The 25,763-nt window shown below is 44.6% G+C and overlaps 1 protein-coding gene across 10 annotated transcripts in view; it reads right to left on the bottom strand.

Annotated features, from left to right (window-relative positions):
• The window catches only part of ncor2 (nuclear receptor corepressor 2), a 79,646-nt gene extending 55,702 nt beyond the window's left edge, over positions 1–23,944 (bottom strand). For all 10 annotated transcript variants that reach the window (XM_070963606.1, XM_070963607.1, XM_070963612.1 and 7 more), the window contains exons 1-4: positions 23,533–23,944; positions 6,437–6,632; positions 5,394–5,509; positions 143–320 (exon numbers count right to left, since the gene is read on the bottom strand). In XM_070963606.1, the coding sequence (XP_070819707.1) occupies positions 143–320; positions 5,394–5,509; positions 6,437–6,541 (399 nt within the window). In that variant the 5' untranslated portion in view covers positions 6,542–6,632; positions 23,533–23,944. The remainder of the gene's footprint in view (positions 1–142; positions 321–5,393; positions 5,510–6,436; positions 6,633–23,532) is intronic.
• Positions 23,945–25,763: the final 1,819 nt, after the last annotated feature.

Here is a 25,763-nt window from a genome sequence, read left to right as displayed (position 1 = left end):
GCAACTGAAGGCTACTAGCAGTGATCTCCCACAATACTGGCATGTGTTCGGCCCTCTATAATATAATACTTGTACTAATTATCTGTCATTTGCTTGTTGACCATCTTCTAATACACTCCAAGCTGTCATGAAGACTACTGACCTTAGCCATGTCCTCAGCCCCTCCCAGAGGCAATGGCGGCCGATGGGATGAAGGCCTCATCAGAGACTCCGGTCCCATCTCTAATCGAGGCCGTTTGATCTCTGTATACTCCACCTCTGACTGGCTGCCGGGGTCTTGCAGGTAGATGTGCTCATAGCGGATATGCTGCTCTTGTCCTCTGTGACAGAAACAATACAAAAGCAGCAGATTAGAGAAAATTATGGAAAGATACTGATAAAAAAAGCCACAGGCAGCTGTTGTTACTACAGGCCTTGTGATAACAAGCCCTGTTCAGCTCTGACAGTTTCTGATGTAACAGCTGATGAAAGAAAATCACACGGTAGAAATACTTGATTCAAGACCAGCATTTTCTTTGATATACTGGCTTTTAGCCACACTAGCATTGTGGATGACTCTCCAAGTCCTTCAGTCCAACACTTTGGTCTCAACTGAATTGCAACTGAGGACTTTTCGACTAGCAACACGACATTCAGGTCAGGAAACCTCGAGAACTACGGAACACATTTCCACGAATACCAGCTGCACTTTAATTACAGCTTTAAAGATCCAGCGGGCAGGTTTTAGTGACATCTAGTGGTGAGGTTGCAGACTGCCACCACCTGAATTCCCCTTTATTCACCCCTCTCTTTCCAAGTGTGCAGAAGAACCTACGATGGCGGCTAAATGAGACATGAAAGGCGCTCTCTACAGCCAGTGTCTGGTTTGCCCGTTGGGGCTACAGTAGAAACATGGCAGTGCAACAGGCAGACTCTGTCATAGTGGACCTGCGTCCACAATGATTCTTATTTTCAGGTGATTAAACAGTAATGAAAACATGCTTATGAATACTTTATTCCACTGGCTACACACTAGATCTCTAATTCTAAGATGGCTAACATTAGCATGGTATATATCAGCATGTTAAAATTCATTAGTTAACATGTGTTTTAACATGCTAGCTTCAGGCATGCTAACACGCCAAAGTTAGCATGGAAGCAGAGTACATTGCATTCAGTTGAGACAATATTGATCTTCTGAGCGACGGGCCAGGCTTGATGCTGGTTTTGTTTAAACACGAAGGCCTAATCAAGTCTCATTTACAGCGACTACATTCAACCATGCAGAGACACATTTGTACAAAAGCACAAGATGACAGTTACAGGCCCAGATCAGGCTGACCTGAATCTTTACTGTTGTGCTCAAGGCACACACAGACGCCAGCTGGCTTGATTTGGTTCAAACAGAATCATCATAAAGTAATCACTGAAGAGCATTTTTTCTGCAAAATGGGAACATGCGACGGGTCACTCAGTGGTGGAAAGTGGAAAGAAAGGGAAGCAAGAACATTGGAAACGGTGACTCACTGAAACACTACCATCTAATGGTTTTAAATACGGCAGCATATGGTAGAGCAGCTCCTCTGTGGGGTTTTGCAGGCATTGCTCTGCAGTGGATGGCCACACACACCAAGGCAGAAAAGAGCTTTGTTTAGGTTTGCAATGGGAGCTATGGCACTCCCTGTACTGTACCCCTACACGAGAACTGATCTGGAGGGCCAGGAATGCTAACAATTACACTAAGAGCCGCTGGAGGAGGGGGAAGCACCATATTGTAATGTGATCTGGTCATGATATGCCATGTGTATGGTGCGGGGGGGTAAAGAAGCGACAGGAGAAAGCGCGTGTAGTCAAATGACAGCTTCCGAATGTTAACTGCGCTAGCGACTTACATCTGGGGGATTTTATTAGCCCACTTGTAAATGGCTCTCTGTTCTTTCTGAGGTAACGGTTTTCTCAAGTCTGCCCTGGAGGCAGATGCTAGAAAGTCAGTAACTTTGCTGCCAGTGTCAAAATGGAAGTGGCTTCTGAAGAGAAGAGGGAAAACACAACCATAATTGCTGGTCCAGGCCCACAATGGCCTAGTGTGCGGTTTCTTTATGTGCCAAAGAGCATGGAGCCTGTCTCTGCCTCGCGGGGTGTTGGAGGGGTGGAGGGGGTGTAACGATGGAGACCATCCTCAGACTCCAGAGGTTTCTACAGGACTGATATGTCCTGATGAAACACAGGGACAGATCTGTTAAAAGGTGTTTCTGAAAATGAAATGGATTGTGAATGTTTGATTGCCTAAATAGTGCCTCGAAAAACAGGGGGCCAAAATTAACACCCAGATGGTGTGTGACTACCCCCCCCCCCCCCCCAACACATTTTTCTCACTCATTCAGTCGCACACTTCCTCATCTCCATAGAGGGTTGGCACTTACATAATCACATCATCAAGCTCCAGCCCACCTCCCCCTCTCCCTCTCCTCTCCCCGTCTCTCTCCCTCTTTCTTTCTCCCTGTCCCTCTTGTGAGCGTGCAGAATAATCTGATCCCTGGGGAGGATTTGTCTGGAGGATGAGGGGTGGGGGGGGGCACAACACAACATCCCCACAAGAGCTCCATTACTTTCTTACTGGTTTGGGCCCCATTAGGACAAGAACAGAGATCATGTGTGCAGATAGCAGCCTGTTATTGTGAAAGCAGGACGGCGTTTGTGCGGCTGCCAGCCTCCTCGCTGCTCCCCAGCTGTGCACCGCACAGGGACGGCTCACAGAGAAGCCAGGCTAACTGCACCACAGCTGGGATGAATGAAACTGAAAAGTGGACATAAGAGGAGGGACAATGGGTGGAGTCCAGAAGCTCACAAAATGGGCTCAAGCCCTCAACGTTTCTGTTCGTACCGCGAACAAAAGCTGAATCACTCAAAAAGGCCAAAACAACGAGAGACGGGGATATTTACGACCACTAATCGCCCAATACAGAAATAAATGAAAGTTGCCTTCTAAAATCTGTCTTATACAGTTAAGGGAAAAGCAATCGATTGTCCGATGCATCATAATCCAGCACTGATGATCTAAAATGCTCTTCAGAATTCAAATGTTTTCCTTTTGACATAATAATCATGAATGAAAAGCATACTGTGGGTGGAAAGACTATAACCATGTCGGTAAACATGCAATAAATAAACAATAATACACAGATTAAACCACACTTCTAGTAACATGATATAATAAAAGAGCACACGTATGCAAATATTTGACCTTGATCATGCTCACATGCTTATACCAAGAGCTGAACAGAAGCCTCAGATTACCGCTGCTACTAGTTTACAGATAAATGACAAGAGTAATCACAGCTATTGTACAAACTCATTTTGCATTATTGCACCAGATCTGCTTGTACTCCGCTCTCTGTTCTGGCCGGGAAAGAAAGCCTGTTAAGTGGTTTCTCTGTCTTGTTATGCTCGCTGTAAAATGTATTCTCTCCCTTTCTCGAGTAGCCTGGGTGATCTCAGACAGATGGGAAGAGGCGGAGTGACTGAGATATTGCCTGGAGTAAAGAGGAGGATGAAACAAACAACTAGCACAGTGGCTCACCAGTGATTATACTGTAGTGGTTTTCTGACCTGTAATTAGGGCAAATTTTGAGCATTAACTAAATAGCACATTTTCACCTTGTCCTCAGTCCAAGTCAATTTAAGAGGAGACGACGGATACTCAGATCATACAGAGAAGAAGATAACACCGTGCTTATAGGAAAGCAGTTTCTGAGGCCGTGTTAGCGCTACAACCCTGAGCTCGCCACAAATGGAGACATGGTGTGCAGAATTACTGAGACTTATGAAAAGACAAGTACACATCTGAGAGGAGAATAGATTGAAGGATTGCCAAGGCCAGAATTACGCTATTCAGAGTCTGAATGAGAACACAGAATGAGGGCTTCAGATTGGATTCTAAGCTCTCTAAAGGAATGCTGAAGGCCCGATATATTCAACCGACTCCCACCCACAGACGCCTGCCAGCAGACCAGCGGTTTATTTCACTGTCTCCACAAAGAAACGTGGGCTAACGGCTGCTCTCCTTTTTCGATACGGTGGATATTTTTTTATCTGCTGAAAAACAACCTCACTGCCCCACTGCAGAAGTTGCACAGGGCATCTGTCTTGCAGAAACGGGCATCACACAGACTGAGAGCAACTGCCAAAGCACCAGTGATTGAATGAAGGGTGTCAGCAAATCAGAGGCTGGTGGGTAGCACTCGAACAGAGTGGTGTTTATTTCTGTATCAAGCAATGAGCCAGGGTTCCCACATTGTGGGTCAGGCTAAGCTAACTGTTAAACAGGCCCGGCGCGGCTCTGTGCTTTACATCAGAGACCATAATCCCATCTGACTGATGGTTAAAGACGCCGACACAACACGCAACGGCCACACGCTGCTGCAGAGTCACTCTACCATCTGCTGTCTGCTGTCGGCTAAAAGGTGCACAAATTATTTCACAGCTGATTTCTAGTAAAAAAATAAACCTCTTGAAAATTCAATTTTGTACTTCTTGGGTGTTTAACATATGCAAGAAAATCTGGCATGACAATCAACTGAGGAGAAAAAAATTCTTGTGACTTATCCTCTAATCCTCTGTGCATCATGCAAAATTCATGGCATGCACATAAATTATTCATTAGCACTCATCAAAACTCATCCTGAAAAAAGCATGACTATATAAATAATAAACAACTTTGGTAGGTACAAGACCTGAGCCTCCAGAGGGAAAGTACTATACATACAATGCTTTGCCTGACTTACTGTTGGTCTATTGAAGATGGCAAAACTCTGCAAGCTCCATTGCCCCGCAGAGCCATTTAACACAACATTACAGAGGAACGGCTTGCGGATGCCAATTACATAAGGATTACACTGGGGGAGGGTTAACAGGCAGCGGCTTTAGTAGAATAATACTGCATGAAAATGCAGCCTGCATGACGCTTCCATTGAGCATGCTTTGGTCTTCAGTCACCTAGTGTCAAAAAGGACAAATGCATTAAAGGCGCAACACCAGCAGTTTAACCATTAGGAAGTGCCAGCTGCAGGTTTTGTTCTGTGTGCTTTTAATGTTTGCACATGTGATGCTTAAAACACTGCCAAGCTGAGACTTTATTAAATAAAGGTTTAATAAAAAATATACTAATAATGTGAATGATATACCGTTCTTACATTGACTAACAGTGCATGTATTTAGTTCATGGAAATGTGTGAAACTGAAATTATCATGTCGTCTACAATCCTCAGCAGAGGATGATTTAAGAGAGGAAGCTTTAAGATAAATGTAGTTATTTTTTTCTTTTTCATACCCTGACCCTACATTTGCACTGCACAAATGAACACACTGACTACCATGTGAAACAATGTCAGACCTGACAAGCGCGGTGCACCTACCTTTCATTCCCAGGCTGAAACTCTGAAAGTAAGGAAGGCCGGCGGCGGTGCGGCTGGGCCAGGTGGGAGCTGTAGTCCCTGGCATGATGAGAGTGGTAGTCAACCAGTCCCACTTCCTGGAACACAAACAACAAGTTGTCAGCGTGGACGAAGACATCGTGCAGAATGATGCAAAACTCAGACAATACTACATTTTCACATTCCCTGCCTTTTTTCTTGTGTCATTTCCAGTCCTTTTCTTTCCAGCTCTCATTTCTCCCTCTGCTTCCATTTGTCTCTCACACAAGTGGGACAACCCATGCACCTACTGTAAACTTGCACCTCTGCCAATCAGGGATTGCAGGACACAGCCCGTCAACCCTCATCTCCTCCTGAATGTGATGATGAGAGGGAGTGGTGGGATTAACTACAGGTGCAGCTGTGGGGATCCTGGGGGGTAAGCCTTCAATTCTCCCACCATACAAAAACAAAAAAGCCCTGCGAACTCTGGAGGTCACTCAATGAACCTCTACATCAGTCAGAGGCCTCTTCTTTGAAGCACAGACAGCTTTGTCCCCAATACGAGGAACATAATCTCGATAATTAGGAGATGTGGGTGGAAATAATGGGGAAGGCTTTAATGTGACTCCACGATGACAGCATGAATTTTCAACTCAAACATCTAATGAGGGAACTGCACTGTGTGCACAACATTGTAACCTGGGAATGTTTCTGTTGGAAAAACACCAGTGGGGGCCCCTGGGGTCAGGCCCTCTTCAGTACTTCAGAGTAATGCTCTGTTTACTAAATATCCACCAAGCAGGCAGTGAAATCTCTCAAAGGGTTTCACCTGAAAAAAGTTCAGGCGCTACAGGTGGTGGCATTTTTTGGCTTCATTATTTAGACAGTGACAGCTGGAGAGAGGCAGGAAAGGTGGGGATGACATGCAGCATCCAGGCTGGAGTCGAACCCGGGCCGCCGAGGTAAGGACTCAGCCTTAATACATGGTGCGGGCTCCACCAGGTGACAAGGCGGTGCCATTTAACGCACTGTGTGCCTCTTACCGTGTGTGCCCGTTGCAGCTGCAGCGGCAGAGTGGCGGGGTTTGGCAGGTGCCGTGTGTCCACAGTCCTCCGGCCCGGCGGCACAGACTGGGGATGAGAGGACATGCTGGCACAGCCGCTTCCTCTACAGACAGGAAGTGGGTGTGGCTCCAGAGCAGATGCCGTGCATTATCGGCTGTTTCTCTTAGCCAGCAACCTGTTGAGGAAAAAAGAAGAAACATGAGTTTTGTAGTTGAGCGGCCTCAGAGGAATGGCCTCGGACACCTTCATACCTGCAGAAAACAATGCAACAAATATGATGTAATATGTACAACTGTTGCTTGGGAACGATTTGATCTACTCTAGCTAGCACCTCCAGCCAGAGCAGCCAGAGTGCTGCCTCTGTGTGCTCCGGATATCAGAACGTCATCACCCCCCTACCACAGCTGCTCCCCCCTCCATCGCTTCTTGTAAAGGGGTGAGAGTCCCTGCACCTGCTAGACTGAAGCTCTCCTTTGCTGCTTACTGAATGCCCCACTGTCTTCACACTGAGGTCGCACAGACAGAGACCGGCCAAGTCGAGCGGCTAGCCCGTAAACCAAAAATACTCTCAGTTTAATGGGGCTTTAGAGGCAACATAAATAACCCAATGACGGATAGATATGTAGGCCTTGAGAGTCAGGCAATAGATTTTAAGTTAGTTATGCAATCTAGACTGGTGTCATCTGACAGGAGCGCATCATACAGACCGACAATGGTGATTTAAGTAAAAACAGGCGCACATACTAAGCTGTAGCACACCCCCACATAACCCCTGTGTAAAAACTAAGAGAAGCTTATTCTGCACAGAGGTATGGAGTGAAAATAAAGAAGCCAGAGGAATAATCCTATTACAGTGACCATGCAGATTACAGCACACACCGACAAAACGCAACTGTAGTTAAAACCGGCGACAATGCCGAAGAGGAACAAGATGGACCAACAAAAACAGCTTCGCACCCTCAATGGAAACCCATTTGAAGAATTTTAAGGTCTGGTGCAACAAAAATTCAACGAGGAGACAGCACTCCGCTCTGGTTAGCTCGCCGCTGCACCGTTCTCATAAAAGCCTGTGATAGTAGTAGCAGGTGGATTAGTACTCATGACATGTGTCCCTGTGACTCCTGCCAACAAAGAAATTAGGACTCCTGCCATTTCTATGGGCCTCTGACTAATGACACCTCTGTCTCATAGCTCATGTTTCAGCGCTGTGCGAGGCGTACGACAAGAGGCACGGTGGCAGAAATATGGGCTCTCAACACTGACACACTGATCGAAATCTGGACAAGATAGCAAGCGCTCTGGGTGCGCTGCCATTTTTTTAACAGCATGGGAAAACCACCGCCGCCACTGAGACACAGGCATTTTATTTCTATGACGGTTAATGAGATTTCACACAAAATGCAGTGTTTTTTAAAAATAAAGATTATGTATAAAGGAACATAATTACCACAATGAGTTAATAACTGACAGGGGATATTGAGATTGGAAAGGTTATAAAATAATTAGTCATGCAAGCTTGTTTTCTTTGTTGACCTTGTTGCAATCCAAATACCTTTGGCTTAATTAGGTGCTTCCTGGTTTTGATGATGACACACAATTCAAATAGAAAACCTGTCTGACATGCTTATATACAGTATTGCACTAAATTAACAGATGGTGTTTAGTGGCCATGGATTAATGATACCATCCCTCAATCCGGGTTAGTGTGATTCGTTGTCAAAAAAGAAATTGAAGTGAAATTGATCATTCAATCCTGCGGCAGGCATCACATGACCACAGCGGAGTGCCCGTGTGCCAGTCTCCATTGTCTGACTTTAGTTTTGAATCTTTTTTTCAGTACAAAGAGAGGCACTATCTACACTTCCTTCCTGCTCGACTGTCGCTAACACAAAGTGTCACTTGATTTCAGTTATGCAAAGGGCTCTATTACGAACAGCTGAGCGTGGCTCTGGCTTTAAGGAACAGAGGAGCTCTGTAAACACGGGCTCAGAGGGGCCACAAGGTAGGAAAACACTGCCCAAGTTTTCACACACGCTGGAGACTTTGCTTTTGTGTCGAGTAGTCTAAACTGCGGCTTCAAATATTTTCAAGAAACTGGTGCACACTCATCTTTTGGTCAGACAGACCTGGAAAAACAGCCCACACAAAGGGAAGTGCTAAAGTCCTTGAGCAGACCTCACTGCTGGTGAAATACTAGATGAGGAAAACTCATGATATTGACACAGCATGCAAATATGTGCACCAAAGGGCAGAAAAAGAGGCCAGCGAGACAAAGAGAGGGTGAGATAAGCCATGCCTCCTTGGAAGCCTCTCTTTGATGATGGTCCAGTCCGGAGAGATTCCCCTGAGAGGGACGAAAACAAGTCTGAAGGCAGTCACAAGATCTGCAGAGGACAAAAAACCTGAATCAAGATGAGAGGGCCAACACAATGAGAGAGCTTTGACATAAACTCTGAGGCGAATGGGGCCTTCCAGACGAGAGGCTAAACACATGCACTGGCACTGCTACAGACACCCACAGGCAAGTCAATGGCTCACTGCCAACACTGCGAATGAACTCAGTCACCTCACTCTCTCGCTCTAGCGTGCTTTCCTTCTCCCCCTCTTTTGCTTTCGTCTTCTGCACAGAGTAGAGTGGGCCTCAGCCTTCAGCGGTGCAAGCCAATATTTCATCCTCTTACCCCCCGCCCGCCCGCCCTCCCCTCTCCATTTTAGGAATGGCTGTGGAAATACAAGCACAGAGCACACAGACGGCTTCCAGCCTGCCAAGGAGAGCAGGAGGCTGACTTCAAACAACAGTTTAATTCTACTGATATAAACAGTTAATCAAATCTCCGTCTAGTCCGACTCGGTAGCTTGACAGTCAGGCTCTTAAAGAGAGTACAAGGGATTCAACAGCTTGTAACATGTTTTTTGATAAGAGCCTTGATAGCATGGCTTGGACCTCGACAGAGCGGAGACTGTGATGGCTGCAATAGCAGAAATATACTGTTAATTACATGCCTGTGAAAATATTATGCCAGTATTTTTACTGAAAAAAATAACACACAGCAGTGTACTGAGCTGTCAGCAAGGACTTCTGCAATTATTATGACAGCCAGAAGAGATGCTGGCTCCATTCAAATGCGTGGCGCTGTTGTGAAAAGGAAGATGAGTGGACTGTAATGGGCATAGGGCTCGCTCTGGGAACAACATCAGAAGTTTATAAAGCAGTGCCCTGGAGAGCTGAGCTCAGGGGAGGGGGGCTGCTAGGACTCTCAGCCTAGGAATGTGGCACCCTGTCAGGTCTCATAAGGATTTATCTCCCTGGAGCCTCATTACCGAAGGGCCCTGGACAAGGAGGCTCTCGCTCGCTTACCCTTTCACTCACTCACCCTCAGCCTTGATACCCGGCGGCGCACAAACACTATATATGCATGCAAACACTGATTCTCAAATGCCCCTTATCTTTACTTGGAGCACGGGTGGTCCAGGTCCCGTTATGAGATCCACGCAAGAAGTGAAACGCAGCACTGGGACAAAAAAAAACTTCTTGACTTCGTCCAACTGAATCTTGACAAACTTCTGCTTTGGCTTCCCTCATCTGCAGTTGTTGGCTGCTCTAATCCCACCCCTCCGCCTGCCTCTCCATCCGCCCAAATTTAACATGGAAACAAAGCCCTTGCAATTAATCCACTGAAGCTTCAGTATCGGGGCCCCAAGAGGTTTTTTAAGGTCAGAATGCAGAAATAAGGTCAATCTGTGTGGTAAGCACAGTTCCTCCGAGCAGAGACACTTCAGCCTTTTCCATCTGACCTCTCCCATTTTTTCTTTTATTGAAACCATCCATGGAGTTCTTTATCACTGCGATTACCCAGGATACCATTCAAAGCCTGTTACTGATTTGCCTTTTTCTTAAGAGACTGTAGTATTTTCCCGACTGCGTTCTGTGTAATAGAACCTCATTTTTTAAACTCCTGTACCCTAAATGGTCTATCTTTCACATTGTGTGTTGAAAACAGCATGGCGAGAGTTAAACATTATAATCCGAGCGAAGAGGAGGAAGTGGCAGCACAAAGGGCAGTAAAAAGATGACAAGGTGATTGCAAACACCTTTAAATTATGAGTTGGAAGAGCAAGAAAAACACTCCCGGCACAATGCCCTTTACTCTGCCAAGCACTAATATCCAGACAATGCTGACAAGGCAGAAGGTCCTTTTCCTGGTAGACAGTGTCATACTGAGATTAACAAAGGGGAAGACAACACAAAATCAATGTACAGCAGAGGCCATAATGTACAGCATTACACATTCAACACATCAACATTTATTTCATTACATAAACCTCCAATATGGCTCTTCACATCAGACTGACACCTGACATGGCTGATAGCCATAACACTACAAATGTGCAGTGAAGTGGACTGATACAGGACGAAGTATTGATCACTAACTGAAATTCACTGAATACTTGATAGAGAAGCCTTTGTTCCAGCTTCAAGATGCTTCTTCTGCAAAGAAAACTAAATCTTTCGCTGCGCTCAGGTGGGATTTTGGTCTTTAACTCTTCGGCTGATGAATCTTGATCTTCGGTCTTTTCCACAAATCTTAAACTGGGTTCAAGTCTGGTGATTGACTGGGCCATTCCTCTGGAAACAGCTGACTTTGCAGAGCCATTTCCTCTCCTAACACGATGCATCTCAAGCTGCCCAATAACTTTGATTTTTCACTCATCTGACCATAATACATTCTCCCAATAATCCACAGGCTTCTCCAAATGCTGTGCAGCAAACTTTGAAGCAGCTTCAACATGCCCTTTCCTCAGTAGTGGGGTCTTATGGGGTGACTGCACATGGAGACAGTAGCTGTTCAGTGCATTGCCTATTGTTTTCTCTGATGACTGTACCTGCTGCTTCCTGGAGCTCTTTTCAAGTGGCCCTTGGCTTTTACGCTACTCTTCTCAACTTTCTGAGCTGCTGCTGATGGAGTGATGCTCCTTCTACTTGTGGATAACATCCTCAGAGGCGCTTACAGGAACATTTAGGAGTTGAGAAATCTGTCTGTTGCTTTAGAAAGCTGGTACAAAGCTCTTCATGTCTACCGATCATGAGTTGTTTCCAGCTTGGTAACAGGTGATTCGTTTACGTCCAATCGCAAAGAGTGGATGCACTTGGCATCAGGCACGAACCCAAATTATCCTATTTACAGTAGCACAGGTAAGAAAACTAATTAGTGGAATGAGCTGGTTTAGTGCTTTTTCTTACTCTATTCAACACTTCTTTCTGTGTCATTCCACTTTACTGCACACAACTATTACCATTTCTTCTTCATACCAATGTCTGGTATGTAACCTCAGTCAGAGGAACACAAATTTAATTTAATTAATTTATCAGAAGAATCTCAAAAATAACTAATAAGGTCCCCCGGCCATCACAGGGCAAACAGGAAAGCAGGAGAAAGAGTTACTAACAGTGAAGTAAAATCAAACTTTAGGGGACAGAGAGAGGCTATAAAAGGCAGCAGGTGATATAATTATTGCCTGTGTGCCAGCTTGATATATAGCGCAGCTCCTGGCAGGCAGGTGGCTGGCACGCTGCTATTAGTACCAACCAAACAGTGAAAGAACACCCCGACACCCCGAGCTGATCTTGCCTTACATCTGCTCAACTTTCAGACAGGAAATCAGCAGCCACAACACAGTCAGCAACTGAGGAGACTGAGAAAAGTGTGAACACCCAGTCAACTCCGCCATGGCTGTAATTTGTCTGACGGAAAGAGGTACAATCATCTACTAAACCACAGCCTGTCACACCTTTCATTTCGGATCCGAGTGAGCGGCGCACTTCCCTTCACGTTAACGACAGTATGATTAGCACCAAAGAAACACCTGCAGCCACGAGAGCGAAAAACAACAGAAGCGATTGTGAAACTGAAAATGGAAGTAGAACTGCAATGTAAACAATGTTAAAACACAGCAGTTTAATACCTTAATATGGATCATCTTCAGCTTTAACGTCATCGGATGTTATCAGTACAAGACAGCAAATTTTCAAGAGTCAATAAATACAGAACCAGTGGGGTTGAATACGACAGAAGCACTGGTGTGAAGATACAAAAATACTTGTGAGGTGAAAGTGAGGTGTCCTCATTATTAATGTTAACAACAGCTCATGCTGCTCAGATATCATTTTTAAGCTGCAGTTATGCTACCGCTCAAAACTGTACTTCTTCCCACTCAACCAAGAAATGGCTGAAAAGGCGACAATCAGTATTTATCAGTTTGGTAACTTCAAAAGGTTGAAAATGTGGAATTTGAAAGGATAAACTGATCTGACTCTGAAGGTTTTCAGTTTCACAACAGTACAAACTGCAGACTTCTGGCCTGCATCTCACCACAAGCCCAACGCTAGCACAGCAGAGCAGTGAACGCAGCACTGCTGCCACTTCAGGGACCTGAAAGCTGATGATTCAAATCACCCGTCGAGATTTTTTCCCGTCAGGAAAATCAGTTGAATCACTGCACTTTCTTCAGCTGCGTCATTGTGCGCAGAGCAGGACAACAGCGTGGCAGACTATCAACTTCTACAAATCCTCAAAATGATCTGAGTAACGAACGGAAACAAAGAAGGGTGACTGAACAGAGAGCTTCACATCACCAGTGACGGATTAAAAAGTGCGACAGGACGACATGAGACTGGACATGAAGGCTGCAATAGGAGTCAAATGCGGGCGGCTGCTCTGCAGTTGTGCTGCTGTGTGGTGTAACAGGGTGGAGGCCATGAAGATATTTCCTATAATCATAGGTCAGGTGTATTGGATAGAAATACTGAGGAGTAAATCTTATTTTTTCCTCCTTCTTCAACATACAAATACACCAAAACAAACACAAAAGGAAGCATTAACTGTGAGATTGTATTGTTATTAAAAAATACATATATAAATATTACTGCTACATCTGAGTCGCTGATGTACTCAGATTTCAAAATAAATAAAATATTGGGCAGCCAAAATCACACTGCCTATTACGTCCATTACATTCATCATTAGCCTCAATGCACAGGCTGCAAAAGTGTGTGTCTGAAGGGGAAGAGGAAGAGGAGCGGAGAGACAAACGGGGACTGTGATAGGCTGGCCTGTCCTTCCAGATGTGATCATCCAGCTGTATCCACGCTGGACGACAGAGCAGCTATTGGATTTCCTGCCCGTTCCCCTGCTGCCGACCGCCTCAGCGACACTGTGTGAAATTACATAAGGCGCTCCCCTCCCCCTCCCTGCTAGCGGCGTACAACTGTGGCCTTCACACACTGCACACACTGCACTTCACACCATACTTGTTCTTGACTCCAGACTTTTGTTTGGATGGCTGAGTAAATATTTGATGAAAAGTTGTGACCGACATAGCCTGAAGAATTGGACATCTTCCGTCGAGGCGTTTCAAACACATCAGTGTTTCATCACTGCTGATTTAAATGGTCTATTGTCGAGAAATGTGCTGTATAAATGCCAACATAGTTAACATAGTTACCTTTGATATCTCCTCGAACGGCACACTGACAGAGGCGAAGGCCTGGTTCAGACTCCTCGATTTTTTGTCTTAAACAGCAGATTGAACAATCACGCTGCCATAAACTCTTGACATGTCTGAGTCAGGTGAGACAGGCTACTTTAAGGTTAGATCTGGAATTAGTAATGATACGTATATTGCCACAGTTAGGACCGGGGATAATGTTATGACTGAGCTACTCGCCGGGCTGATGACGAGTTTCCGCTATTTCTCGCCAACATTTGTCTTTTTTGACTCATCCTCCTCCATCGAGGAAACGTCAAATAGGTGGGGGTACTGTTGCCACAGCTCAACGAACTTTTCCTCTCCAACCTCAGCATCCCTTCTCCTCCTCTTCACCATGGTTACCTGAGAGCACCTGATTGGTAAACACGCCGATGCATCAGAAAAGGCTGCCATGTTTTGTAGAATGGTGTTACGGAGGATCCGACTTGTTTGGTTGGACCTGGAAATGTTCCAGACCTCTGGCTCCCTGCTCGGACCAGAACTTAAAACCAGCTGGGAGTCTCTGCAGCAACAACCCCATAATTTCCAATAAAGGCGTGGTTTATTACAGGGAAACCTGAGGGGAGGTAACCCTGGTTTCCTGCCAGCTATGGACGTCGCACGGGATAAAGATAATGCGTGACGTGTGTGAGGGTGCGTCCCTATTGTTGTTTGAACAAATGCAAGAAAAACACCATCTCTAATTTTTTTAGATAGCTCCATACACTTTTCCTGTGTCCAGCCAAAAAAATCCATGAGTCGTTTTGATGTTTTAAGGTGGACTGGTGTGTTGAATGTGCAGGATGTTGCACAGACATGGCAAAATGAACGTGGTCGGGTGTGATGTGGAAGCATAGAAAGGAAAATATCAGCGTGTATCTGTGCTACAATGCAATTTAAACCCCCACATCATTTGCATATCCCTCGTAAGAAAAGATATAAAATAAAGGCCCAGCTTTCACCTTTGTGCCTGACATGTAAATCCTCAGTGGGGACGTACGCTCATTGTGTCTGGTTGGTCCTGCCCTGAAATTAAGCACACTGGATGGATATTTTGGAGGATGAGGGCGAAGTGTTTGCTGTGGCTTTGCTTTGCATATGAACCCTCTCTTTTTGCTGCTGGGTCATCTGAGTCAAGATGCAATTGCTGGTGCCAGTTCTCGCAGACTGTATGATATCCTTACATAAGCCGCAAGGAAGACTATCTTTATGTCACGGATAATGACAAACCTCCCACTAAAGCAAACTGCGCAAGATAATCATGGAGTGTTTGGCTCTTCAAAAGGCACAGTTCATGGAGATATGAGCTCCATATCTCCACTTTTCCAACAGCATTTTAATTATGGAGCCCACCTTTGAACGGTGCTTTAAGCCCCGTGGTCACCTGAACATCATATCTTGGAAAAACACACTTTGAATCCACACTTGTTGTGGTCGGTGGTGTCTGAGTCAGTGGTGTGATTTGCAAAGTACGGTTTTCTGGTCCGTGTCAGACTCTTCATACTCAAACCATGTGGCAGAAGCCGCCCCTCTTTTAGGTACGAGCTCGTTTTGTCTCGGCTGGTTGGACTTCGTTCTGTGCCACGTTCACACTAACTTCCTGTCTGTGTCCTCGCTGTACGAAAGAACGCAAAGCGACATCTAATATCCCTTCAAGATTACGAGATTAGTCCAACAGTAGATTAAACATCCCTACCCTTGCTAGTCAGCGCCAGATTTACTCATCAGTTAAGGTATTATTTTATTCACGTACGCATTTAAATTACAGGACTGTAATGTTCATAAAGCACAGCAGGGTTTCCATTATCTGGTTATTACAGATAATGTTTATTTATATAACATAGCATTTATATAACATAATAACTTCCTGGGTTAGCTGTAAAATATCCTGCCTCTACACGCCGTCTTCCCCGCTGCTTCTCTGATGTTGAAGTTAAATCTGACAGATTAAATCGCGACTGTTTTTCAGTGTTTTCTTGTGTTAAGACTCGTCAGCTTGTCTAACATCCATTTAAACAGCGTCAGCGTGACAGCGCTTAAATAGCTCCTTCCTGACTGACAACTCCAATCAAAGCTTCACCTGAACAAGTGGTTTGAGATCACATTTCATTAAATTGATTACCCACAAGACTTTACGCAAAACATGTACATGATTGATGAATAATCGAACGCTGATTGAGGCTGAATAATTATGAATAATCATTAATAAAAATGCCAAAAATGATTCTGTACAGGCCCTTTTGAATGGCGTCAAAGACTCGGCTCAGCAGGACATGATGTGACAGCATCGCTCTGATGTATGAGGTCTCAGCTTACAAATCCCTCTTTATTCTCTGCTGGCTGTGTTCTTAAAGCCCACCTGACATTCAGCTCTCCATGCTGAGGAGCAGGAAATAAAACTGAGGAGTGCACTTGTCTGCTGGGCTGACCTACTTCCTCACTGCTACTTAATTATTCAAGAGCTTTGAAATGTTCTTCTGTATGGCCGCATGCAACCCGAGTGCCTCTGTTTGCCCCTCATGACAGCAGCCTCACAGAGCTTCCATTTATGCATGAGAGGCCTCGAGTGTGTGCGTGTGCGCGCAGTGTGAGTGTGTGTGCGTGCTGCCAAACACTAATGCCCATACATGCTGGTGTTATTTACACAGACAACACACCACACAAAGCATCGCACCTAAATGTGAAACACAGGGGTTTGAATTATGGACAGAGAAAGAAGCCAAACACCTCAAACACAGACTTGACGTCACTGATGTTTTGATGCACTCGCAGGCCTAATTTGTTCCAAACTGCACTGTCATGGATCCAGTGCACATGTCAAGACAAGAGTTCAAAGCTCTCACACAAACACATGATAACCTGTAATTACACTCCACTTAGGCCTTCATACCTTTCACCGATACACGTCGCTCGTGTTTCCACTGCAAGATCATCAACCTGGAGGAGTGCGCCCTTGGCTGCCTTCGCTGATATGCTTTCCAGAACGTGAATAACAAACTACGCTGGAACTCACATTCCTAGTATAAACGTTAGGCTAATCAGAGATAAATATAATGCTACCCACAGCTGTAGCCTACATACAAACAAGAGTAATGTCCTGTCATCTGTGTTGCGTAACAGAGTCAAGTGAATAACTCACCGCAGAGCCATTTCTAATCTCTGCTAATCCGCTGTCTGTCTCTCTTTTAGTGCCTTTAAATATGGGTGACTGGTTTCAATAGCAACTCCATTTTACAGTCGTGGAAATCTGAATAAAAAGCCTTATGAATAATAAATTACAATGACGCACAAAACAACAACATGCAATCAAAGAGTGTGAGACGATCTCATGGACTTCCAAGACAAGTTGTCCATTTGTCTGCTGAAGTGTCATTACATGAAATCAATTATGTTATTGGCTTTATCAGTGAAAACTGAAAGAAGAGCTCAATTGTGTCCTCGTGTCTTCAAAGCTGCCTTGAAAACGAGCTCCACAGGCTCGACTAACTCACCGTCACATGTTAAAAGGACAGCAGGGGGATTTAGGTTGACTAACAGTGTTTGGGTGCGTTATGCAACACCTCTGATTAGGTAACTGACAGCTGTTTGGTCAAATTCCATCGAAGCTCATCAATTTAAAATGTAAATGATGAAAGAGGCGATTGTCGTCTGACTCCAGGCTTTAAAGACGTGTCCCAACACAACGGCAGAAACATCTATCATTACCACCGAACGAGAGCGGGGATCAGTTTTTATTTAGATTACTGTTTAGACAGAAAGCCAGCGTAATCAGCGGCTTAAAGAAATGAGATTGCTTTCTTCTGGCAATTTCGAAAATCACAAGATTTCACTGGTGCAACTTTTAACGAGCACACGTTTTAATTTTCTATTGAAACAGCAGATACGCAGGCTGAAGGGGGCTGTGTAATGGGACATTTTGGAGAGGAGTTTTGTTTAACGTTAAGGGCATTTAATGGCATTTCTAACCAGAACTTGGTGCTTTTTGTCATCGTGGTTTCAGGCTTGAGCAATAAAGTCTAGATAAAAACAAAACACTGGAGCGTATAGGCGGCAGCTTCTCGCCATTATTGCTGCGTCAATCGGCAAAGCATCAGGTATCAATTAAACTAACTGCAGCCTGGTAACAGGGCTGGCAGCTCATCCACGCTGAAGGCATGCAGAGTCATCATCGTCACCGTCTAAATATTGATTAAAACCGCACCAGAAGAAAAAAGCTAATGTTTACAGAGCTCACAGAACAGGATAATATATCCTAAATTTCCTGTAAGAGAATAAATAATCTTTAAAGTTTAAGAGCGGCTGGTGTTCTTCAGTCATAATATGCAACGGTCTCAGAGAAACAGATGACGAATGCTGCTTTCTGTAAATTAAACTAGAGTTTAACATGCTAATGGAAGAACAGCCATATGTTCTCTACTGTTTCAATATACAGATATATTGCCTTCCCGTCCAAGTTATCCCATCGTTAAAGCTATTGTAAAAGAGCTGTATGGCAATTTTCAACTTACAGAGTTATGACATTCACAGTTAACATGTGAAGCACACTGTTAAACCAGCCTTCGCTCAGCACTGTAATTACCAGAGATTATTGGCAGTTCGCTCGTGTTACGCACCTCCAGAGCACAGGTGTACAAAACTAATTTCAAGAAGAAGAAGAAGAAAAAAATTCCACAGTTATATTCACGCTGGTTTGGTCAAGACTGATTTCATTCCAATTGGAAAACTGCAATTAGTATTAAAAAAAGAAGCGTGACTTAACTTTGATTTGCTGGATTCAATTTAGCAGCATCACAAATTCCTGAACACGCACATAAATCCTGCGGCCCCCTTTGAGCTCCAGAGAGTGACAGACGCGATCAGTCTGACCCCCAGACCCCATTAACCCCTCAGCCAGCAGCCTCGACGCACCGAACCCCCTCCCCCTCTGATGACCGCATCTTTACGAGAGCAACCAAAACATGAAGGCGGGAGGGCGTTTAAAATGAGGACAAAACGATGACGCTCTTGTAGCATCCGTGAGGGCTAATTTGAGAAATGCACTTTCCTCAAACAACATGTCACCGTCGCGGTTTTTCCATTTGCCAATCCCAGAAAACAGCACAGGCGCTCAGCTCCAGACGCAGCACAGCCACTGCAACTGAGGTGGCACAGTGTCCACTTCAATGGCACTTTGATTAGGAGTAATTTAAGGCACTCCACCAGACCAGCTGCACCCAATCATAATATTCCACCACACTGAGTCAAGGGTAACATTCTCCACACACGAAACCTACCAGGTGCAGTCCACAAGCAAGCAAGAAATACTAGACAGCTGCTGTTACTCATTGAGTTGGAGGGAAACTGGGTGGGAGGAGGGAATGCGCCTCAGAGGCAGTTTCACGGTGACTGCCTCATATTTCCCTCTTTGGTTTCTGCATGTTAACTTAAGGGTTCATAAAATACACCGCAACATACCAAAGTTGTGTCATTTCCCTGTAATCATTGTTGCATCTACTATAATTACAGTAAATATAAATTCAAGTTCAATACGCAGTGTGAAATGCTCACTGGTGAATCAGTTCCATCTGAAAAGAGCCGTGACTGGGTCGGCTTGTATTAAAGCAGCACACCTCTGAGCGCTCGGATGTGGATTATTATCGTCTGTGGAAATTAAAAGGGCACGGAAGATGCTGACTTATGATTTGATGTCAAATCGAACCCTCTAATTTTCAACAAAGGCTGTATCAGATGCACAATAATGATCCGCCGAGCCGTCAGGTGGGGCTGGGCTGTACGTGGCCTCATTAAAAGGTGGGCGATCTGATGATTTTAGATCGTTAGAGGCTGCTGGATCCGAGCTATGTGAACAAACCAATAGTGAGAGTGACGCAGGCACCAGATGGCTAAGATGACTGGATGAATTACTTTATATGACTCATTTTTGGGCGGCAAATTGTAAACAATGCAATACGAGTTACAGCTCGCAGCACGGCTGATGATGATGAGGAGCTGCTGCCATAAAACAACATTTTACTACTTTTTCTATTTCAGGTGTGAGTACCTGAGAAGTTATGATTATGCCTTGGCTTTTGTTTGCAACTTCAAACTGAATTATGGTTTAATTCACCATTTTGGGACCTGTGTAGCATCCTTCAGGCATCATTAGTGCGGCTATAGTCGACAGTGCACTTGAAATCTGGATAAAAATAAACACCAAGCCTCAATTAAAATAAAGAAATGAAGAAATCATAATTACAGTAATGAGGTTTCTTTCACACATGCCCACAGGTTATATATGCTTCCCAACAAGGTCGTTTATACAAGCTCAACCATTTCTGACACCCAAAAGTTACCATTAGCTTTACAGGGCTCGCTGTCAGTGCGATACGGTGTGATGTGAAGCACTGACACACAAAAAGAAAAGTTAAAGATGAAAGGTCAACTTTCCAGGTGCAGCAGTTATCTGCACAGGCTAGCAGCTGCCATCAGGAAGGCATGTGAACAGGTAAATTAACCTCAGAAAATAACAAAGACTGTAAAAAAAAAATCCCCAATGTTTTACATAATTGCACAGAACAGCTTCCTGTTGTTTGGACCAGACAGCTCATACCTGTCATGAGACTGATAATCTGCATAACTGATTTGAGTGACAGTTTGACATATATGGCTCTGAAATTCAACGGAAATCTTTGGTGATATATGATGATGCAACACGCTTCGTCTTCCCACAAGAATTCACTATGAGGATTCATTTTTCACAGACAATAAAATGCGCAACAACTCTCCCCTTTCCAGGTTTCATAACTGTGTTGTGTTTCATAATACGAGCAGAAATTGAACTAGCAGTGAAACGGCCTCCCTGAGGCACCACACTGAGCACGGGATTATCTTTGCCCCCATTACCCTTTTGGAAAGGGGAGAGATATCTCCTCACTCCCGTTTAACTCTTTACAATCCAAACTGCTGAGCTGACACTGCACAATGACTGCACAGAATCCAAGCCAGCTGTGTCACACCATTAAAGGCTCATTAACAGACTTTGATTCTAGATTTTCTTGTCAGACACACCAACTACCTCCAGGCACTATGACTGAATGCAGAAACTGGAATCATCACAATGAAGTACCAAATAAACAGCGTCCACATCACAAATTAGCCAAATTGTACCCACACCTGGAGCCACCTGTTTTCATTATTTGTCTCATATTTCCTTATTATTTCATTCATATCTTCTCACTTATCTAACAAAAGTCCTGGTTTGTAGTCTGGGCAAAAACAGCCCCAAAGTTTTCACTCATCTTTCTTGTCGTCTTCATCAGGCAAGTGTAACCATTTAGCAGTAAAGAGTCGACATTTCCCTAAAAGAGAGCCAGGAGTTAAAGAGAGTGAACGCTGGACTGGAACGATAGCTGCCCCGTAACTGCTGGATGAGCACACAAGCAATTAATAAGTTCAATATATGAACTCAAAAGGTGATATATCACATTTGTCTATTTCCACCGCCGGCGGAAGAGGCCAAAAGATAAGATATTTCAGGTTTAAGCTCCAAAAATTTGCTTTAACTGTGCAGCAGCAACAGGAAGTGTTGTGGTGGCGACGGTGGTGTAGGTGGGCCGCTTCAAAGACCACCTCTGCTAACAACATCAATTTGAGAGGACAGAAACACAGGTGCCATCACAAACAGTAAACACTATATATTTAATGGGTGGGGCTCATGTTTATAGGTCACCAACTACTAAGTGGATCACCAGATGCAACGCGTTGAGATCATGGCTTACCACCTCGGCTAAACCACTTCCTGGGGGAACACGGGGTTATATAATCATAAGGCACGGTTCACCAGAGGCACAAAAAGAAATCACTTACTACTAACGGTTTCTACAAATGGTCACTCAGACATGGTTCGCTTTAACATTCCCTGGTTTTAAGACATGCCACCCAGCAGGTCCATCAATAACAGATCTGACAGCAGCCCCAACAAAATGCATGAGCACATCATGCTTTATTTGGCTGATTTGGGATCAGTAGCTACTTGGTCAAGGTGAGGAGGGAAATGAGCTAAAGCCCACAGCAAGTGCTGCAACACCTATACTGTCAGCTTCAACTCCAAAAAATCATTTTAACACCACCACAAAAAGGGCACCGCCCATATATTAAACATTACTCACAAATCCTGCTAATAGCTGTTTGTCAGTGATTGTGATTTCACAGAGGTTTTATAATCAGGGTCACACAGAGAAACCCCTCAGTGCTGTGCCTTTTCAAGCTATTATAAGATAACAGATTCAATGCATGCAGTAACACATAAAAACAGACAATATTCATAATATATGCTCAATAACATGCACTTAAAAGCACATTTGGCTGCCACAGTCTGAACCAGCCGCCTTTACTCTCATCAGAGCAGCAGAATATATCTGATCTCTTGTCATGCCAGTGGTTGTGGAGATTGAGCAGCTGACAACACACATCCGCTTCTTTTCACCTTGTTTATATTTATGATCTTATCAGATGGAAAGTCTGTTTCTTGGCATTTCTGACAAGGGTTGGGCTATTTCATTAAGATGTCAGCTTGTCTTGGTCTTTGCAAAGGTGTCCCCTCTCTTATAAGTTTGACAACCTAACGCTTAGTTTGTAAATGAGACAGCCTCCGACCATAACGCTTGTTTACAGGTGGATAACCATCACTTGTTACAACCGGATACTCTTAAAGAAACCTGCGTGCAAGCAGACGTTCAGATGTTGGAAATAAACTACCGTTGAAAACCAAACTGAAAAGTAATTCTAATGTTAGAGGAGCAACTTCTCAATCTGAGGCGACCGAGCATCAACGTTAACTCGCCTAATGTACCAATGGACTTATATCAGGGACTTGACATCGAGCTGGTCAGGAAGCTACAACCAGCGAATTAAAGCTGATCAGACATCTGACAACAGAGCAGCGCGTCGCCGGCTAACGTTAGATCAGCCATCGCCAGAGAGCAAGAAGTCAACTTCATATAAAACCATTGTTTACAAACGCCAAACGGACGCTTCTGTGCTTAGCCAAGTTAGCAGGCTAACGAAGTTAGCCGGATGACACAATATACGTTAGTGACACATCGCGGAAAGTTGACATTATTTATTGATAGCAGATATCGGTAGTGTTGCGTGGGGAAGAGCGTGTTGTTTACACAGAAAAAAACAACGCAGGATTAATTCAGCTCAATAAAATTGGTGTTAGCTTCTCCGCAGTTCTGACAGCTAGCTTAGACAGCTAGCACCGTTAGCTATTAGCCTAGCCATGTAGCACGTGTTCTTGATTTATAAAATAATTAACTAGCAGGCGATAGCCAGCCAACTAGGAGTACTGTGGTGATGTGAGCAACCAGCTAGTTGAACTCCTCTCCAACATTTCATTTCCAAAAGGTCCAACGAACCGTGTAGTTATAACGTAACGTAGAGCCTCGAAAAGGTCAATACCGCTATGTATGTTTCTCCTCCAAAGAATAGCCGGACCCCGTCGTCCAACAGCACAACAGACAGACCCCCCCAAACCAACGGACAGCCAGCAATGGAAGCTAACTAACCTTAGCGGCGGGGCAACAGAAACCATTCGGCGGTGTTATCCTACAGTAGCTGATGTCCCAATCCTCGGCAGTCGGTCCAATTTCGCTTAAAAAGCTTCTCGCTCCGATTGAGTGTCTCGCCCCTGAATTAATCCAAATGAAAGAGTGGTTTTCGTTTTCATTTGTTCCGCTGGCGGTTTTCAGCTATGTCGTGCCTGTTCCTGCACAACACAGTGGTCTAGCACTACTCCCTAAGCCGCTGCTGCTGAGCCCATAGCGGGGCTGAACCGCCTCTCTCTCTCAATAGGTCCGCATGCTCTCTCGCCCCTCCTCTTTACTCAAGCACTGCACTTTTCCCATGCCCACAACAAATACAGTGATGTAGTGTTAAAGTCAGCGATCGTCGTAAGGCACCAAACAGAAAATATGATCTGCAAGTGGAACTTTGCACCGCTTCTCTTTTTTCTCAGGCTCTCAGCTGCTGCCGACACATGATAATTTGCATGTCTGACATGAATTTCTGCACAGCCTGTAAACATTTCTGCAGCCTACAAATCATCTCATATGAACATGCTCACGTTTCTTTATGTACTTATGTAAGTGTATGTTTGCTATGTATATAATCTGATAATTGCTCATTTGAATGCGTTGTATTTCTTGACAAACACACAGGCTACATGCTGCATTTACCTCCATATATGTTTCATACATGTCTGGCAATGCAAAGAAAAATTCCAGAAAATTCCAAATAAAGTCAAGAGATGCAACAAATGAAACAGCTTCATCTATTTATCTATCTACCCATCACCTGAATCACTTCCCCCTTGCAGCTCAAACGTATTGTTGGCACACATTATCAACAGCTTGTCCCTCTCTCACTGCAGCTATGAGGAGACCCTCTGTTTTGTCCCCCCCGCTCCAGTCTGAGGTTCCAAAAGGGCTCAGCTCAAGCGTTGACACTCCAGGAAGTCTACATCTGTGCTGCTTGATGCCCGTGGAGAAGTACAAGCTGTGAATACAGTGACTTAACATTGAAGGATAGTATTTGGGAGATCACAGGCGACCATGCTGCGTGCATGGTTGATGAGCGCGCTGCAGCCGCTGCCCCCTCGATGGTCCTGTTTCACAGCTATGCTGGCTTCTAAAACCGCCACCCATACTGCGGCTCTTCCAGGCACAGAGAAGACTTTGTTTTAAGTCGGTCAGTGGGGATCATTAAAGAAAGAAGCCTGCTGCTATGAAATCCAGGTTCTGACAGGCGAAGGTAATTAGTTTCACTTCATTTTATGTCTAATTTTAAGTCTGTGTTATGTCATTCCACTTGGACAAGGAGCTGGCAACCTGACTTTGCCATATAACTATCTGGCAGGCTATGTCTTGACCTAAATTTCAGCGGCAGCCTTCCCTATGATGTCAGATGGGATTGTTTTTCTTCCCCGTGTTTTTCTTTCTGCTCTGTGGTTTGGGAGACCCCCTCTAACCATCAGTATAACCACCATCTCTTCATCCAGCCATCACAGAGCAGGAAAGAGAGCTGTTTACTTCAGCTGGGCTTTCTGGACCCAGGCGCATGTCGGAATAATCTATCCCCTATCTCCGCGATGCCCAATTTGTCAGCTCACTGATAAAGCACAAATGTTTCTCACTTGCCAGTTTTGATGTCAACAGCTGTGTTTCATCTGCAGCCAGATCCCCTGCAGAGTTAAACGGAGCTTCAGACAAAGCCCAAATGGCCACATGAACTTTCTTGAGATCCTAAAATCTCACAGCCAGTAAACACGTAATATCTGAACAAGGGACTCTTTTCATGATTGCATAAATAAATTTGCGGCCCACTTTAGGGGGAAACACCTGAGGTATCTCCTCCACAAGCTTTAAAAACATGTGGAGAGGACTGTTTCAATAGATCCAGAGCCCACATGAAAGGCACCACTGAGAGTGACTGCATCAGCTAAGCAGACTTTGGAGATTTCAAAGGCTGTCAGTTGATAGATGCACTGCAGACAGTCATTACGGCTCTGAAATAAAAGATGAACAACAGAAAATCCTTCAGAACAGAGAAGAGGCTGGAGGGAAAATCCTCATCAAAACAGCACTCTTAAAAGACGAGCTGCCATCCGGAGTCTACCAGATTAATGGAGCTCCCTTTTTGTGACTGATCAGCTTTGATTACAAATTCAAACACTCTTTTGCTGGTACCATCTTCCAAAACTGCAGCTGATTAGAAACATGTCATTACACACTGCCATTCT

This window comes from Chaetodon trifascialis, chromosome 6 (assembly GCF_039877785.1).
Source record: "Chaetodon trifascialis isolate fChaTrf1 chromosome 6, fChaTrf1.hap1, whole genome shotgun sequence".
Lineage (NCBI taxonomy): Eukaryota > Metazoa > Chordata > Actinopteri > Chaetodontiformes > Chaetodontidae > Chaetodon > Chaetodon trifascialis.
The sequence above is the reverse complement of the archived record's forward strand: the minus strand, read 5'-3'. Positions and strand labels throughout refer to the sequence as shown.